Source organism: Chelon labrosus (genome assembly GCF_963514085.1).
Source record: "Chelon labrosus genome assembly, chromosome: 4".
NCBI classification, from domain to species: domain Eukaryota; kingdom Metazoa; phylum Chordata; class Actinopteri; order Mugiliformes; family Mugilidae; genus Chelon; species Chelon labrosus.
Window position 1 is genome coordinate 2,204,647 of NC_140340.1, and position 16,292 is coordinate 2,220,938.

Consider the following 16,292-nt stretch of genomic DNA (forward strand, 5'->3'; position numbering starts at 1 on the left):
TACCTGGGTTAACAGCAACAGGTGGCTGCTGGCTGTTCTCTGGCGCCGGATCCATCCCTCGTCCATGCCTAGCCCTTAAATGCCTCAACATGGACGAGGTGTTGTTGCTGTATGACAGCCTTGCATCACACAGCATACACTGGACCTGTGAAACAATCAGTTAGCAAAGTCTATCATAATTTGCAAGCATTTATCTTTAAATGTCCATTCAATTGAAATAGGACATTGATAGCAATTGTTTCACTGTTTTCAGTAGCCACATTATTAAACTTGAGGGCTTGCCCTTAAAGAGTTTTCCAGTGTAAATACAGATGAAATAAAAATATCACTCCTACTTACCTTATTATCCGGCAGCAATTGGAAATCATCCCATGCACAGGACCTTCTCCTGCTTGGATCTTGCTGCGGCTCAATCTATCTAGAGATATATATCTAGCTATATCTATATCTATATCTATATCTTATCTGTATCTCTCTCTATCGTATCTATATATAATGCTATTTAGGACTATCTATTAAACTATGTCTATCTATCAATGTTATCTAACTATGTAACTAATTTATCTATTTCTCTCTGTATCTGACGATCTGTCCTGTATGGGACTTGAATACTTGAATATGATGACGAGAAGATAAAAGCAAGTGTCTTGTAGTGGAGACAGACTGTGACAAAATATCTGGCTTGATTCTCAAGGGGAGAAACTCCCCAAATCTCAAAGTTCGTTTAAGAAGCTCGCACAAGGCGGCTAATGTCGAGTAGGCTACCAAAACAAGCTAGCCTCTGTGAGTCCGCCGCCGCCGCCCCCCGAAAGAGAAGCAGTTGCCTTTTGTGGATATTGGAACACTGAGTTATTAATTATCAAAAAAAAAAAAAAAAACATTTAAGAAAGGCAATTGGACTAGTACACACTCATCCGAGTAGCTTCTTCAGTTCTATGGGACTGGTGGGAAGTCGAGGTTTTAGACCAAGTAAACGTTTGCAGACATTGGGAAAAACATTTTACCAGTTTTCAGTGTTTATGTTTGAATATTTCCTCTGCTATAATTACTTGTCGACTGTAAGTTTTTTCACTCTTTTGACGAATCCATAACGACTTTTAATGTTTGTCTATTGTCATACTCACATTAAAAAACTGAACATTGAATTGGACTTCTGATTTACTGTCCTGCAGGTACCTCAAATGGAGAAAAGAGGGATGACAAAGAAACGGTAGGAGAAGTGAATGAAAATACACTACCTGTGACGGCGTTTTGACCGGCAACCGGCTTCTAGACGCCGTTCATTGTTCAGGGGTTCGCTGTGGTCGTGACGCGCTCCAAGTAAAACAATGACTGCCTCTTTTGAGTTACATACGGCGTTTTATATGCGTCTGGTTCTCAGTGTCCACAATCATTATCAATAAGAAGAAAAAACAAGAACAAAAGCAAAAAGAAGAGCGGTCAAAAAACATTATGGCTCTCCCCTGTCTCATCTGAGACACCTGTGCCACTCTCCCCTTTTGTCCTCATTTCCTGGGAGGCGGCATCACAACTACGAATAATCAAAACAGTCAAATGAAACTGTAAACTTCATCTAAACAGTTATACTCCAGTTCAAATGATAATATTAATCAAACCAAATATACAAAAATGGCTCTAATACTACCGGTCAAAACTTTTAGAACACCACACTTTTTCCATTTTTTTTACTGAATATTATTCAGTTTAGTGTCTCATTGCACTCTGAAATGAAAGCATAGAACAAATAAGCAATTTAAGTTGAAAAACAAATCATGGAATCAGTTTATAGACCAAAATGTATTCTAAACTATTGACTCATCAAAGTAGCCACCTTTGGCAGATAGAACAGCTGAACACTCTTGTGGCATTCTTTCTACAATAGAAATCAAATATTCTTCAGAAAGTTCTTCCCAAGTCTGTTGCAGAAGTTCCCATAAATGTGTGGCTCTTGTAGGTTGCTTGGCTTTCACTCTTCTGTCCAGTTCATCCCAAACCAGCTCCATGGGGTTTAAGTCTGGAGACTGTGCTGGCCACTCCATGTTTTCAAGCTGACCATCTTGTTCTTTTTTCCTGAGGTAGTTCTGGCATAGCTTGGACTTGTGTTTTGGGTCATTATCTTGCTGTAGGATGAACCTCTGACCAACTAGACGCATACCAGAGGGTATTGCATGGCGCTGCAGAATGCTGTGGTAGCCGTTTTGGTTCAGGGTGACTCTCTGTACAAGTCACTGACTCTGGATCCAGCAAAACAGCCCCAGACCATCACACTTCCTCCTCCATGTTTGACAGTTGATGTCACACACTGTGTACATCAGTGTACAAAGATCCTGCGTGATGAACCGAAGATTTGAAATTTTGATTCATCAGTCCATAATACTTTCTTCCAGTCTTCAGTAGCCCAGTGGTGGTGTTTCATGGCCCATTGCTGCAGAACAGCTTTAAATTGTTAACCCACTTCGTGTTCCCTGAAAGAGGCCTTTTTGTATGATTCTGAGTGTACATTATTTTTCAGTTTTGGGTGACCAAACCTTTTTTTTTAACCTCTGGCTGTTCAGTACTTACCTTTGTACCATTTCAAGCTATTCACTGGACTTGCATGACCTCAACTGCAATAAATAACTGGGAAAATTAGGGTGTAGCATTAGTGTCAGTGGCTATGACATGATCACCTTGATATCCTCAACATATTTAGCATTTGCTCTTAGGTCAGTGGTTCTCTGTCTGGGGGGGGGTCCTTCATTTCTTGAAGCAGCTTCTTCTAAAACTCTGTTTTCTTATCAATATGCTCAGTTTGAGCATTTTTTGCCAGATCCAGTTTTTCAATAAATCTTAATCCAGCTGTTTGCTGAACTCTGACATTTTCAGCCATTTCATTGATACGTCATTGAACACTTCTAGATGACGTGGGAATGTCCTTTATTCGTGACTTGGCAAGTTTTCAAAAAGAGCATCTGAGCAACTGAAAAAAGTCTCCTTAATAAATTCGTCATCCCATGCTTTGTAATGCAATGCGCAGTGGAATAGCTTGCTTCTGTCCCGTGAATTTAGGCAGTGGTAAAAACTTTGAGGGAGCTAGAGCTTGTTTATTATACCTGAACACAGCATGTTTAATTGACTCTGCTTTGTCTGCTTGGTCTTTGAAAGTCTTCTTGCGCTTCGTCTCAAAATGTTGCTTAACACTTAATCTTCGGCACATTCTCACAACATAAAGTGTACACAGCACACATCAAAAATACAAAACCAAACTCTTGTGTCCATGAGGACTGGAATGCCCTAGTTTTAGCCTATTTGTTGACAACATCTGTAATGCGTGGGTCTCTGGGAATGTGGGCGGGACCATGGCCACAGTGTTGTGGGGATTGTGGACGGGAGCTGTCACTGAAACCCAAGAAATCAGGCCACACATAAAGGAACGATTGTCATTACACTGAGAGGTGCCAGTGTTTATGCCATGGGGTGCCACCCGTGGCACGAGTGCTAAAGGTTGCCGACCCCCGAAATAGACTTTTTAACGGCCTATGTCACAACTACGTCACAATGGTTAGCTGGAGGCCGAGGCAAAAACCACAGTGATTATCAACCATGTTATCAACATGTCATCTTGTTGTGTTGTTGGGTGCCAGAATCGGAGCAGTAAGGTTAACAGCACCAAACTGAAATTTAATTGTTTTCAAAAAGATCATTGAAACCTGTGCTTAAACGAGTTAAAATGAGATTATTGGACCGAGACAATCATCAGAAATGTTTGTTTGTGCCTTGACAAAATAGAATTTATTAGCTCCTACTAGAAAGTTAGCTAACGTTAGAATAATGAGCTGATAGCAAGCTTCTTTTACCTCATATTTTGCCGAACATAGCAAAGCCTCTCACCTATGACCCTGTATAAAAGCCTCCATTAGCATATTCATTATCCTATATAACTACTGCATATACAACACGTATATAGTCACTTTATGGTTGACTAATTCAATTTGTAGGTTACTTACCCAGCCATGCTAGTGCAGTTAGCTGTCCAGACGTAGTCGTTGGTTTGTTTTCCAGCCTTGCAGCTACATAGACAGAACTTCAGCTAGCACAATACAAAAATCAACTGTTAAATCTTTTAAGTTAATTCATGTTCATGACCTATCAGGACATAGTTGTAGGCATCAAAGGATTCATATGCCTTTATTTTCTATTTAGTTTACACGCTTGGCACAGTATCAGATCCTCCATTTATTGTGTTATTGAGGCTGGTCCCGTCTGTTAATGTTTTCATAGTTAATTTTGCAATGTTGTGTAATGTATTCCTGTGGATTGTTTTGGCTCCAGCTAAGCCCCACCCACTAGATAATGTCATATGTCAATGTTTAGTAAGTGAAACAGGTTCTATACGTTCAATAAGATCTTTTTTTTTTTCTCTCAGACTGACTCAGTGAATACACCTGGTGAAGCTCAACATCCCAAGATGAACAAAGAAGTGACTAATGACAGAGGTAAGATTTTACATTCTGTATTTAATTTATTGAGTTTCCAACACTGTGAAGATGAAAGTGATTAAACAGACAGTAGTCTACAGATGACAGGGAAACACTCAGAGTAGTCAGTAATATCAGAAACCAAACTGTGAGAGTGTGTTTTAATGACTTCTGAAATATAACAGTGATGTTATGTTTTGTTTCAGTGACGTCTCAACTCACTCTTGTGCTGATTGGTGACAAAAATTCAATTGAGATTGGACCAAGAAACTACTTACTTCAACATGATAAACAAACTAATGTGGAACCATTTTCATCCAAACTGTACGATTTCTGTGGCCGACACATCCGTATCATTAACATGCTCGGTCTACGACACGTTGACAAAATTCCATCAAATCAGGGAATTCATGCTTTTCTCTTACTGCTGGAAAATGGTCAGCACAGCATCCATTACCGTTTTGGAGTGCAGTGGCTCAAAAAGGTTTTTGGGAAGAGGGCACGTGACTATTTAATGACAGTCGTGACCCATAAGTTACATGAAGAGTGTGAAACCGCATTAGAAGACCTGAAAGCTAACACCAGCTTTGTTGAACAAAGATACCACACATGCACAAATAGTATGATGGATGAAAAGGAGATAGCAGATCTGTTGGAAAAAATCTATATCATGGTCTCTGTAAATGATCCAGACTGCTTCAGTGAAAAGATGATTAGTGAAAATAAAGAGCAGAGAAGACACCTGGACGACAAATCCTACAAAAAAGAACGGACAGACCCCTCCACATGTCATCAGCATTGGACAGGTGAGATTTTAATGTTGTCATTCTCAGATTACATCTAATCAGCTTCATCAGAAACATTTCTATCTGTACAGTCATGTAAAAAACGTTCACTAGTCCTTGACACGTTCTCACAAAAATGTCTGACTCCTCGTCCATAAGGAATGTGGGATCTTTACTGCCTGGTAAATCTTGGCTTTGTTAAAGCCATTCCTTTCATCTTTTTTGAGGCATTCCTTGGTTTTCTTATGACCATTGTCCTGTTGAAAGGTCTGCCTCAACTTCAACTTTTAGGCAGATGGAATCATATTTTCTCCAAGCACTATTTGACACGATTGAGAATTCATGCTTGAATCTATGACCACAAACTGATCAGTTGATGAGGCAGCAAAGGAAGCCAGGTAAAATGTGTGCATCTATTCCTGAATGTAGACACATGCACTACACTGTACTGACACAGTCACAGTACAGAGTTAGTTGTAGATTTTGTGATGAAATTTTGGGGTTCTGGGAGAGTTCTCCTGGCATGAAACTTGGGCTGATTTCAGTTGTTGGAAATCTGAACCACTTGTAGATGATTCTCTTTACAATGGGATATAGTTTTGAGAAATAAGTTAAATCTCTCTCAGACACATCAGCAAGAAAGTTTCTTTTTCTGACAGAGTTAGGCAAAAACAATAAACTTATTACTATACCGACTTAGGAAAAGTTACAAAATGAATCGGAGTGCTGGACTATTGTAAACTGGTAATGAAAACCAAGTCACGGAGTCGTAGTAGCAAACAGTTTACTGAGCATGGCTTAACTTGTTTAACACAACTAACGTAGCGGCAGAGTTACAGGTTTTCGGTTGCATTCTCCATAAAATGTCTTCTTCTTCCTACCTCCTTCTTAACCTCAGCACCCAACATCCTTTTCTGTAGAGCCACCTAGTGTCGCCACAGTGTAATAACAATTACAGGACACAACAACTATGCAACCCTGACTGACTCCATGCAATGCATAAATAAATGTATTGAATTGTATTGCACCATAACACTTCATCCAATTATACAAGGTGTGGCAACACAAAGTCCTCTCTTACCCCTTGTGGGTGGTCCTCCGTTTCCTCTACCAGTGGCCTGGTAGTTGGAGAATCTGAGGACAGTAACTTAGCTGTTCCTAGTACTGCACTCTTCTGGATCTCAGATCTCAGATGTTGGAGTCACTCTTCAAGTTTGGGGGTAACTACCACAAGTGATCCTGTAACAGCGGGGACCCCTTTTACCTTCCACATCTTTTCTAGTTTCTCTTTCAGCCCTTGATATTTCTTGAGCTTCTTGTGTTCCTTCTTCATGATGTTGCTATTGCTGGGGACGGCTACATCTGTCACTACGGTCCTCTTCTGCTGTTTGTCCACTACTACTATATCTGGTTAGTTAGCCTTCATCTGCTTCTCAGTCTGCATCTGGCTCAGCCATCACCATGGTGACTCCACCACCTTTGGAGGTGTCTCCAACATTGACCATGGGACCTCCAGTCCATACTCTGCATAGATTTTCCTGTACACTATTCCAGCAACTTGGTTATGGTGTTCCATAAGGCTGCTACCTTATACCCTGCCTGTATGACAAATTGTCTCAGGGTCGTCTGGCACAGGCTGCACCTAGGATCACTCCAGGTGTGATAGATCTCTGCTTCTACTGATCTTTTACTTCAATGCTAAAATGTCTGTAGTGTTACTTTAGTCATGTGATGCAAAATATATCGCGGTAGCATGAATTGTGTTCAAATAGTTAATCTGCCATACAGCTTGAAGCATACGCTTTCCTGTAGTCAAGCCGAGGTGTGCACAGTTTGGTCTGTCTGGTCTTACAGTCTTGGGTGACTGCTTCATCTACCAGTAGCTGGAGTGTTGCTCCCCTGGTGTTCAGTGGAGAAAAACGGTTTATTCTCCAGGATTCTCTCTGCTGTACCTCTCCAGGTGGGTAGCTAGCGCTGTGAGTCTTTGCTTGTGTAGCAAACTTGAGACTGAATCAGACACCGAGAACCAGGATCTGCAGATTTATTCCACGCTAAAACAAAGTAGCAGAGCAAGGGGCAGTGAGTGATGACTAAAAGTGTCAAAACTCGTGACGTGACAACTTATTGTTAACATAATTAATATTCATTTATTCATTCATTTTCTATAACTGCATGTCCTCTGGAGGGTCATGGCGTCTGCTGGAGCCTATCCCAGCTGTCATTGGGCGAGAGGCGGGGTCTCCAGTCTATCACAGGTCTAACACAGAGAGACAGACAACCATTCAGTGCTAACCACAATTCCACTGTGCCACCCAACATATCTAATATTTCCACTTAATCAATGAACTAAATTTACTGAATTTTTGTGTCAATAAAACACAGAACACAACTTACCAATGGTGTTCCTCATTAATTAATGTCCCCTTGGAACAGTGGTAAATGGAAACTTTACACATTTCCCCCATAATTAAAATTTAAAATTACTAATACAAATGATAAGGTTGAGCACTGAGCACCATAATGTTTTGAGAATGTTCTAAAATTCCGTTTTACACTTGGCAGTGCTTGGACAGATTGTTGTACTTCTTAGGGAACCTCTTTCTCATCATGTGTTTTTGATAGTTGGCTAACTTCTTTCCTTGTTGCCTTGATTTTATATATTGATATTGATATTGACCTGTGAGGTGAGGAGTGACTGGTTCAGGGTTATGGTGGATCAACGCATTGGGTTGTCGGTCAGAACAATGCACAAACACAGGGCATCCAGTTGTGTTCATTTATTGTTTTAAGCTGGTTGAATTCTGATGATAAAAGGAGAAAATGAAAGAACAGCAAAATATTAATCCACACAACTGTTACCTGTTATTGCCATTCATCAGTTGGTTAAGTTTCCCCTCTCTATAGTCCTTAGGTCAGTGAGTGGCTGTCAAGTCAGGTAGTACATTTTGTTTCTCTGCCGAGTGAGATGTAAGATGTTTGAATGGAGCCGTTTATTGATTATATATCAATCAAATGTGGTAGGACTCAACTGAGCCGGTTAAATAGACTCTAGATTCATGATTCTTGAGTCGTCTTTGATGGCCGGTTATATGAGCCGGATCCCGAATCTTTATTTCCACCTCTATTCTGCAGAGATGAACCTCTCTGCTGGCACACTGGAGACGGCGATCACGCAGACTATCTTGACCAGTTTATCCCACTCCGGGTGTTTTGACCGGTGGGGTTAAAAATACGGGACATGGGCAGATTTTACCGGCCATAGTCAGGTAACGGAAACACAGTGTAACAGCCAGAGTATCACATGGGACATTACCAGTTTACGCCACACGGTGGCGCCTCCTTTGTTTTTCACCACTTAGGTCAGCAGGTCTCACTCTTGCAACTGGCCTTTTTTTCGACTTCCTTTTTTCAATCTCTGTGAATGTGGACGCTCGCGAAGGCTACAAGCCACAAACGTTTATTATTTGCTATTATAGCGTTTAGCAATATGCCGTGAGACCTGGCTTTGTATGTTTCCGTTAATAAATTAATTGTGTGGCAATCCCTCCACCTGTTCTCCTGTCTTGTTACGTCAAGTTGATGCCTACTGTGAGGGAAACATGTCTAAGCTTCTCTCCAACTTCACGTTACAACAGTTGTAAAAACAAGCTCACCTGTACATGGGATCAGGGAAAATAAAATGTCACTTTGTGCAGTAATCTGGCTACTGTGTATTTGTAACACAGTATATCAAACATGATCAAAAACTAATTCTAGAAGAGAAATGTCTCTGGGTTGCCAGAAATTTGTGACGTTAAAATGGGGTCACAGCCCAAAAAAGGTTGGGAACAACTGGTCTAGACTCTCTCTTCTGAAAGTTCATTCAGATTTGAATCAGAATAAAAACAATAATAATTAAAAAAAACTAGAAAATTCCTGAGGAACTTTTGACTGTGCCGATGATGCTGCCATCCAGTTTCAAGTGTGCGTGGTAAATCATTTTTTAAGGAAAAACATCATATTATATCACATCACTCAACTCAACTCTACTCCACTTTGTCTTACCTATATACAGCAATTTCTTTCAGCTGTGGTTGTTTTAAAGTGCTTTATAAATAAACTATTAAAAACAGCAAAACAATAAAAATAATAAAAACAATAAAAGCATTAAACAAAAGCACAAAAACAGGGTGTCATGCTGGGTCGAAAGCCAAGGAATAAAAATGGATTTTAAGACAAGTTTTAAAAAATGGACAGTGAGGGTCTTGTCTGATGTGCAGTGGTAGATCGTTCCACAATTTGTCATGGAGTGTTCTGCCTCCCCATTGTAACAGTCTGAGAGTCCCTAATGTTTTGTCAGTCTGTGTCTGTAATGCTATAGTGGGAGGGGAGGTGGGAGGTTGGAGTGGGGGGGTCATAGTGTCAGGTTCTGGCCCCCTACAGTACTGCAGTAATGGTTTGGGGGGTTTTAATGTTTTGGCAGATCCTGTTATCCACTCAGAACCCTTTTCCCTCCACTTTCTGTGTGCACCTGTGCTGAGTCTGCTCGTCAGGATTGGTCATAATGTTTTGGCACTCTGTGTCTGTGTGAATGTGCTCCTCTTCTGCTGCGTGTGTAAGCTCGTTAGGGTCCGGTTGTCATGGCTACCAGGGCCACCTGCTGCTGGAGTCTCCTTCTGCCTCTCACCTCTGACTGAGTGAGAGGGAGGTCCAAAAAAACTGGACCCTAGGATTAGGGGTCCGAACAAATGCTCATAAATCAAAAACTACAAGTCCTATCGGGAAAACGAACACATTGTGAGCGTCAGCCGAGGGTTTTCTACAATTTAGTGTTGTACCCACGCGCGTACTGTGAAAATTGTGGCCTGAATCGATTGAGAAAGGTGAGGAGGGAAATTTATTTTGGACGAAAAACGGGTCTCGAATTCCACATACACACACATGGGGAAAAATTCGAAAACTGGTCGGCGCACTCCTCTCTCGGAGGAGCCTCCAGTCCATGCAATGGGAGCTCGTGCATCGGCACAGATAATAAAAAGTAATGTAGTACATATAAAAATAATGATAATCAAAAAAAAAAACTACTTGTAAAATTCAAAGGACTTCCAGCAAACATTAGAAAACTGAACATTGATTTAACTTCTCATTTACTGTCCTGCAGGTACCTCAGATGAAGAAAAGAGGGATGACAAACAAACGGTAGGAGAAGTTCAGATTTATTCCACAAGTTCTTCAGGACTTTTTACTCATTCCCATCTCATGATAGATTTGTTTTTACATAGAGTTCATGTTTATTTACTGATTTACTGCAGACAGTGGAGGTTTCTGAAGAAATCACCAGGAAGAAGCAACGTCAAGCAGAAACTGAAGCTCTTCTTGGTAGACTCCACCTTCAAGATAAACGTCAACAGAAGCTGACACCAGCAGATTTTCTTAAGATAGGTCCACCTGTGAAACAGCACCATGACACATCTGAGAAAGATCTAGCTCAAGCTTTTCTTGGCAGGCTGATGATGTTAGACTGTAGGGCCAGATACATTCCTGTAAGACCAGACAGACCTGAGACGACCCATCTAGATCCTGATCCAGTGTCTGACACCGCTGAGACAGATGACTGTGATTTGGAGACTTTTTTGATGAGCAGTGTAGACTCACACCAGACAAAACAGACTCATGTGCATCCAATGGACGTTCAAATGGCAGTATTCCACTGCTCAGACAACTTCCTTAAACAGAGCATGATTACAAAGCTGTCTCAGTGTCAGTATGCCTTACCTTTGCTTGTTCCTGACCCAGTAACAATGGACATCGAGTGTCCTCTGTGGACATTCAGACAAATAACTAAAAGTTGGAAGGCTACTCAAGCCAGTGATGGTTCACATGCTGTCACTATGAATATTCCAATCTGCAAAGCTCAGACACCGTTGGTGTCATTCTTCCGCCTGGGTTCACTCTCAATGTCTAAGTCTGAGCTGATGAACACTTTGATCAACGAGCGCCACAGCACCTTCTTCCACCGAAACTCCCCAGGTAGCACCAAGTCTCGCCATTTGATGGACGGTGTTGCAGAGATAGCCTGGTACTGCCCCGCTGGAAAACCCAATGATGCCTTCAATGACTGCATTGCCTTCTTCATGGTGACGCTCTGTTGACTGAAAAACAGCGTGACATACTGACTGAGAAATCTTCAGTCAACGTTGTTCTTGTCCCAACTCTACACAAAGATGACAAAAGTTGGCCACTAATGTTGACCCTTTTTAAATCTCAAAAGCCTCTCATTTGTCTCATTGTTGATGACAACTGTGATGTTGTTAGGATCAAAGGAAAATACAAACTGGGGCTCAAAGAAAGAAGCATGTCAGATATATCTGAACAACTGAAAAAGATTATTGGAGAATATTTGTCTTCTCTTGGTGATTCAAGATCAAGAAACTCCTTCCAGCTAGAAACCATGGCTGAGGTATCTGGAATCAGAGTGGATGAAAGGGACCCAGTCTGCCAAAAAGGGAAATCTGTTGCTATGGAAATAATGAATTTACTTAAGGGGATGGATGTTTCAAACATCAGAGACAAATTTCTCCCTTGCCTGGGCCGCCTGTGGCACGAGTGGTGCAGAATAAAGAAAGAGCTGAATCATCTCAAAGGACACATTGAGAAGGACAAATGTGAGAAGGAAGATAAACTGAAGGACATAAGGAAAAAACAATGTGCTGCTTCCTGCAGTAAACTGATGGAGTTGTTCATTGAAAGCCTCTCATCACTGCCACAAACAGACAAAGAGTATTTCCTTAAATGGATGCAGATCTTAATGGATGACCTCTCCACAGACAATCTGTCTTCAGTTCTCCAAAGCTATGATGAGACATGGTCTAAGGTCTTGGCTCTGAAGAACAAACGTGACATGTTTGATCGGTTACAGGAGACGCAAACAAGGCTAGAAGACATATCAAAAAAACTGTCTGCCACTTTTGGCTTGGAGCACATCTTCAGAGAAATGGGACAGATCTATGAAGCTCATGTCACAACAGATACCGAGCACACACTGACTGGCTGGTCCAAATACCCTGAGCTGGCTGCACAGCTGATGATATCAGGGTACCCACTGGAGCTGATGGACGGTGATGCAGGTCATGTGCCTTTAACATGGATTTCCAGTCTTTTACAGGAGGTCATCAACAAACTGGGCAACCAGAGAGTTTTTGTGTTGTCAGTTTTGGGCGTACAAAGCAGCGGAAAATCAACAATGCTGAACGCCATGTTTGGACTGCAGTTTGCAGTGAGTGCTGGCAGGTGCACAAAGGGTGCCTTCATGCAGCTGGTCAAAGTGTCAGAGGAGCTCAAGAAAGCTTACGTTTGACTATGTTCTAGTGGTGGACACTGAAGGACTGCGAGCTCTTGAGTTAGCTGGAAATGCTATTCTTCACCATAACAATGAACTGGCAACATTTGTTGTTGGTCTGGGAAACATGACGCTGATCAACATTTTTGGAGAGAACTCAGCTGAGATGCAAGATGTTCTCCAGATCGTTGTTCAGGCTTTCATGAGGATGAAGAAAGTTAAACTTTCTCCCAGCTGTGTGTTTGTCCATCAGAACGTTACAGATGTTGCTGCAGCAGAAAAAAACATGGATGGAAAGAGACGCCTGCAAGAAAAACTGGACCAGATGGCCCAACTAGCAGCCAAAGAGGAGGGTTCTAGTGCAGAGAGCTTCAGTGACATCATTGAATTTGATGTGCTAAAAGATGTGAAATACTCTGCTCAGCTTTGGGAGGGCAGTCCACCCATGGCTCCCCCCAATCCAGGTTACTGTGACAGCATCCAAGAAGTGAAGAGCTTCATCCTCTCTAAAGCTTCAAAGTCTGATGGGATCACTCTCTCACAGTTCAGCAGCAAAGTTCAGGACCTGTGGAATGCCCTTCTGAAAGAAAACTTTGTCTTCAGTTTTAAAAACACACTTGAAGTCTCAGTGTACAGAAAACTTGAGGTCCACTACGGTAACTGGACCTGGGTCCTGAGGAGCAACATGTTGACCATTGAAAACCAGCTTTACAACAGAATTGAAAACGGAATGGTACACAGAGTTGAGTTGAGTTGTCTTTATAGAGAAATGAGAGAAACATACGAAGAAATCGAGAAAGCAATGACAACGTACTTTGCAGATGACAGAAATAAAGACATGCTGGCCCAGTGGAGCGGACGATTCAAAAACAAAATCAAGGAGTTTCATGAGGAGCTGGTGATAGCAGTGAAAAAGAAACTGGATGAAGTCATCCAGCTAAAAAATGCTCGGAAAGAGCTCGATGACAAGAAAATAGAGTTTGAGAACAAGTTGCTACAACAAATCAAATATCTCGCTGAACAGTTGAAGGGCAAGGCCAAAGATGAAGAGCTTGAGAAGAAGTTCAACTCTGTCTGGAGAGGCTGGGTTACTGAATTAACAGCAAATACAAAACCTGTCAAGGACATCAACTTGAGAGAAGATCAGTTTGCCATCCTTCAAGAACTTGGCATCGAATGGGCTCTCATAGATGAATCCAAAAGAAGTGACAGATATAAAAACATTTCAGTGGTTCCACGTCATTTGGACTATTACGTAATCCTGAACAAACAGAAATCAGTTTTAAGGAGAAGCTCGAATTTGTTAATAAAACCTGAATTTCACAGTGAAGATAAAGAACAGATCAAGTTGCTCATTGACAAAGTTGAAGAACATTCCCTTACAGCAATCAAGAGCAAACCTGTAGCTACAAGAGGCTACACGTCAACGTATCTGCGAGAAGTGGCCAAATATGTAAAAGAAGACGTGGAAACATTTCAGTCTGAATGGAAATATCCTTTGAAAAAGACATTTACAGTTGATCTCCTGCTGTACGTGTTTGAGAAGGCAGAGAGCTGGATTCTAGAGTCCCAGATGAAATTCAAAGTGAACAACGATCCAGTCACTTATTTAGAAAGCAAGGAAACACAATATTACAACATCTTTAGAAGCTTCTGTAAAGGAAGCTCCTCTGCTGTTGTTCTTGGAGGACTGATCTGTGAAAAGCTGAAAGCTTCGACTCTTGAGACTGTCTATAACAAGACCGCCATTGATCTCGCTGGACGGATGAAGTGTAATTATCCAGCATTCAACGGGAACAGGCTGAACCTGGAGAAATACGTGTTGAAGTCACTCGCTGAGAAAGAGAACTTTAATGATTTTATCACCTACATTCAAAACCCAAGAAAGCAAACAGAGGCTTTTATAAAAGCTGAAGTAGAAAAATACATCTCCACAGAACACAGATATGAAGCAGAGAGGATCCTGAGGCAAAACGTCAACGACATCATTGAACTTGTGAACCAGGCTTTATATGCTGCAACAGAGAAAGTCCAGATACAGAAAGGAGACACTGACATGTGGCTGAGGGAGTTTTCCAGTTTGCTAAAAGGAGACGTAAAGTTTGATACCATTAGTTCTGAAAACTTCAGTGACATAAAGGAGTTTGACTTTCTCAGAGAAACCATCAAGAAAGGACTCAAGTCCATCACTGAGCAGATGAGCAGCTTCAACCTGGATAAGATGAAGGAATCCAGAGAGAAGCCAGATGAAATCCTCATCAAGCAGCTGTGTTCATGCTGCTGGGTAACGTGTCCCTTCTGTTGAGCTGTATGTACCAACATTATTAAAGGTCATGCTCCTGATAAGCACCGTGTTCCTTTCCATCGAATGACTGGGATCAATGGAGGTCACTATAGAGGCACAGTGGAGCTGAACATCAATTTCTGTACAACAAGTGTTTCAAGTAACAACAGTTTTTACTCTCATTATTTACAGAAATCTGTTCCTTATCTGTTCCTTATAAAGATTACAGAACTGCAGGTCCAAAGTATGCTTGCTGGAAAATTACTCCTGATGAGTCCAAACTGGAATACTGGAAATGGTTTGTGTGCAAGTTTCAAAAGCAACTGGAAGATCACTATAAGTTAAAATTCCAGGGGAGAGGAGAAATTCCAGATCAGTGGAGAAACATCTCAAGATCTGAAGCTATTAAGAGTTTATATGAAATGTGTTAGTGAGTCAACACAACACAAACCTGATAAAGACGATGATACTGTTGGACGTGACTTATGAATCAAAGATGGACAAAACAGATGGACTGACAAACCGTGACATAAAGAAGACCTGACTGTGACAACAATAGAACAAGTTATTTCCATCAGTGGCAGGATTTAGAAAATGACAATATTCCCTTAAAGTCAAACTGAAACAACATGAATTAGTTCAGAAAAGGTTCATGTGTGTTATAATGAGCTAAAGAGACCAGTCAGAAACAAAGCAGTCACAGTTTGATTGAAATGAATTCTTATTGTGTTATTATTTTACATGATGCACAAAACCTGTAGCAGTGAACAAATGATACTGCAGCTATTTACTTTTTCATTTTATAGTTTTCTTTATATTTCTACTTGTTGGTTCAGATAAGGTTTTAAGAGGGATTTGATTTTTTGTTTTATCTTTTTCTCTTTCAATAATCATGAAATATGTTTGTTTCATAAATCCTGTTTTCAGTCATTTGAAGTTGTGTCTTGGATTGACAGTAATCTTTCATTTACACTGTATTTTATTTTTATTTAGGTGAATTTATCACCTTTTGATGAAACTGATGAAACTGGTGGACTGTACATTGTGTTAAAGTACAATAAGATTTGACGTTCAGCTAATATGGAAGAACTCTTCAGACATAAGAATTGTTTCAAATGAAAAACACGTCATACAAATATAGTCTTTTGAACTTTGACTCACTTTCTCCTCTTATATCTAAATTTTAAAAACGTTCTAACTCATGTATGAGGAAGGAACCATATATAATGTGTGTTTGAAGCTTAGATCATAACCAAGCTGTCATTACATCTCGTTCATCATCTTGATTTCTATGTATCGTAACTTTTTGTCTTCATGAGAAAGAATCTTTAGACCGTTTCATTTATTAAATCTACTACTTAGTGAGTAAAATAAATCATCTCATATAAAAGTTGATGTTGCTGATGTGTAAAATTGATCATAATAAAAAATAAATACTTTTGATTTCC

At 40.7% G+C, this 16,292-nt stretch overlaps 1 protein-coding gene and 1 pseudogene across 2 annotated transcripts; both read left to right on the forward strand.

Moving 5' to 3' along the window:
• Window positions 1-4,644: 4,644 nt before the first annotated feature.
• On the forward strand, window positions 4,645-6,925 carry LOC311486848 (uncharacterized protein; the record flags this gene model as incomplete). Its single annotated transcript, XM_084542870.1, has 2 exons — window positions 4,645-5,263; window positions 6,822-6,925. The coding sequence occupies 2 exons, from the start codon at window positions 4,645-4,647 to the stop codon at window positions 6,923-6,925; spliced, it is 723 nt and encodes a 240-aa protein (XP_084398996.1).
• A 2,115-nt stretch (window positions 6,926-9,040) lies between these two features.
• LOC311486849 (interferon-induced very large GTPase 1-like) lies at window positions 9,041-15,907 on the forward strand (annotated as a pseudogene). The gene is made up of 3 exons: window positions 9,041-9,062; window positions 10,383-10,420; window positions 10,504-15,907. The product of its transcript is annotated as an interferon-induced very large GTPase 1-like (transcript).
• The last annotated feature ends 385 nt before the right edge of the window (window positions 15,908-16,292 follow it).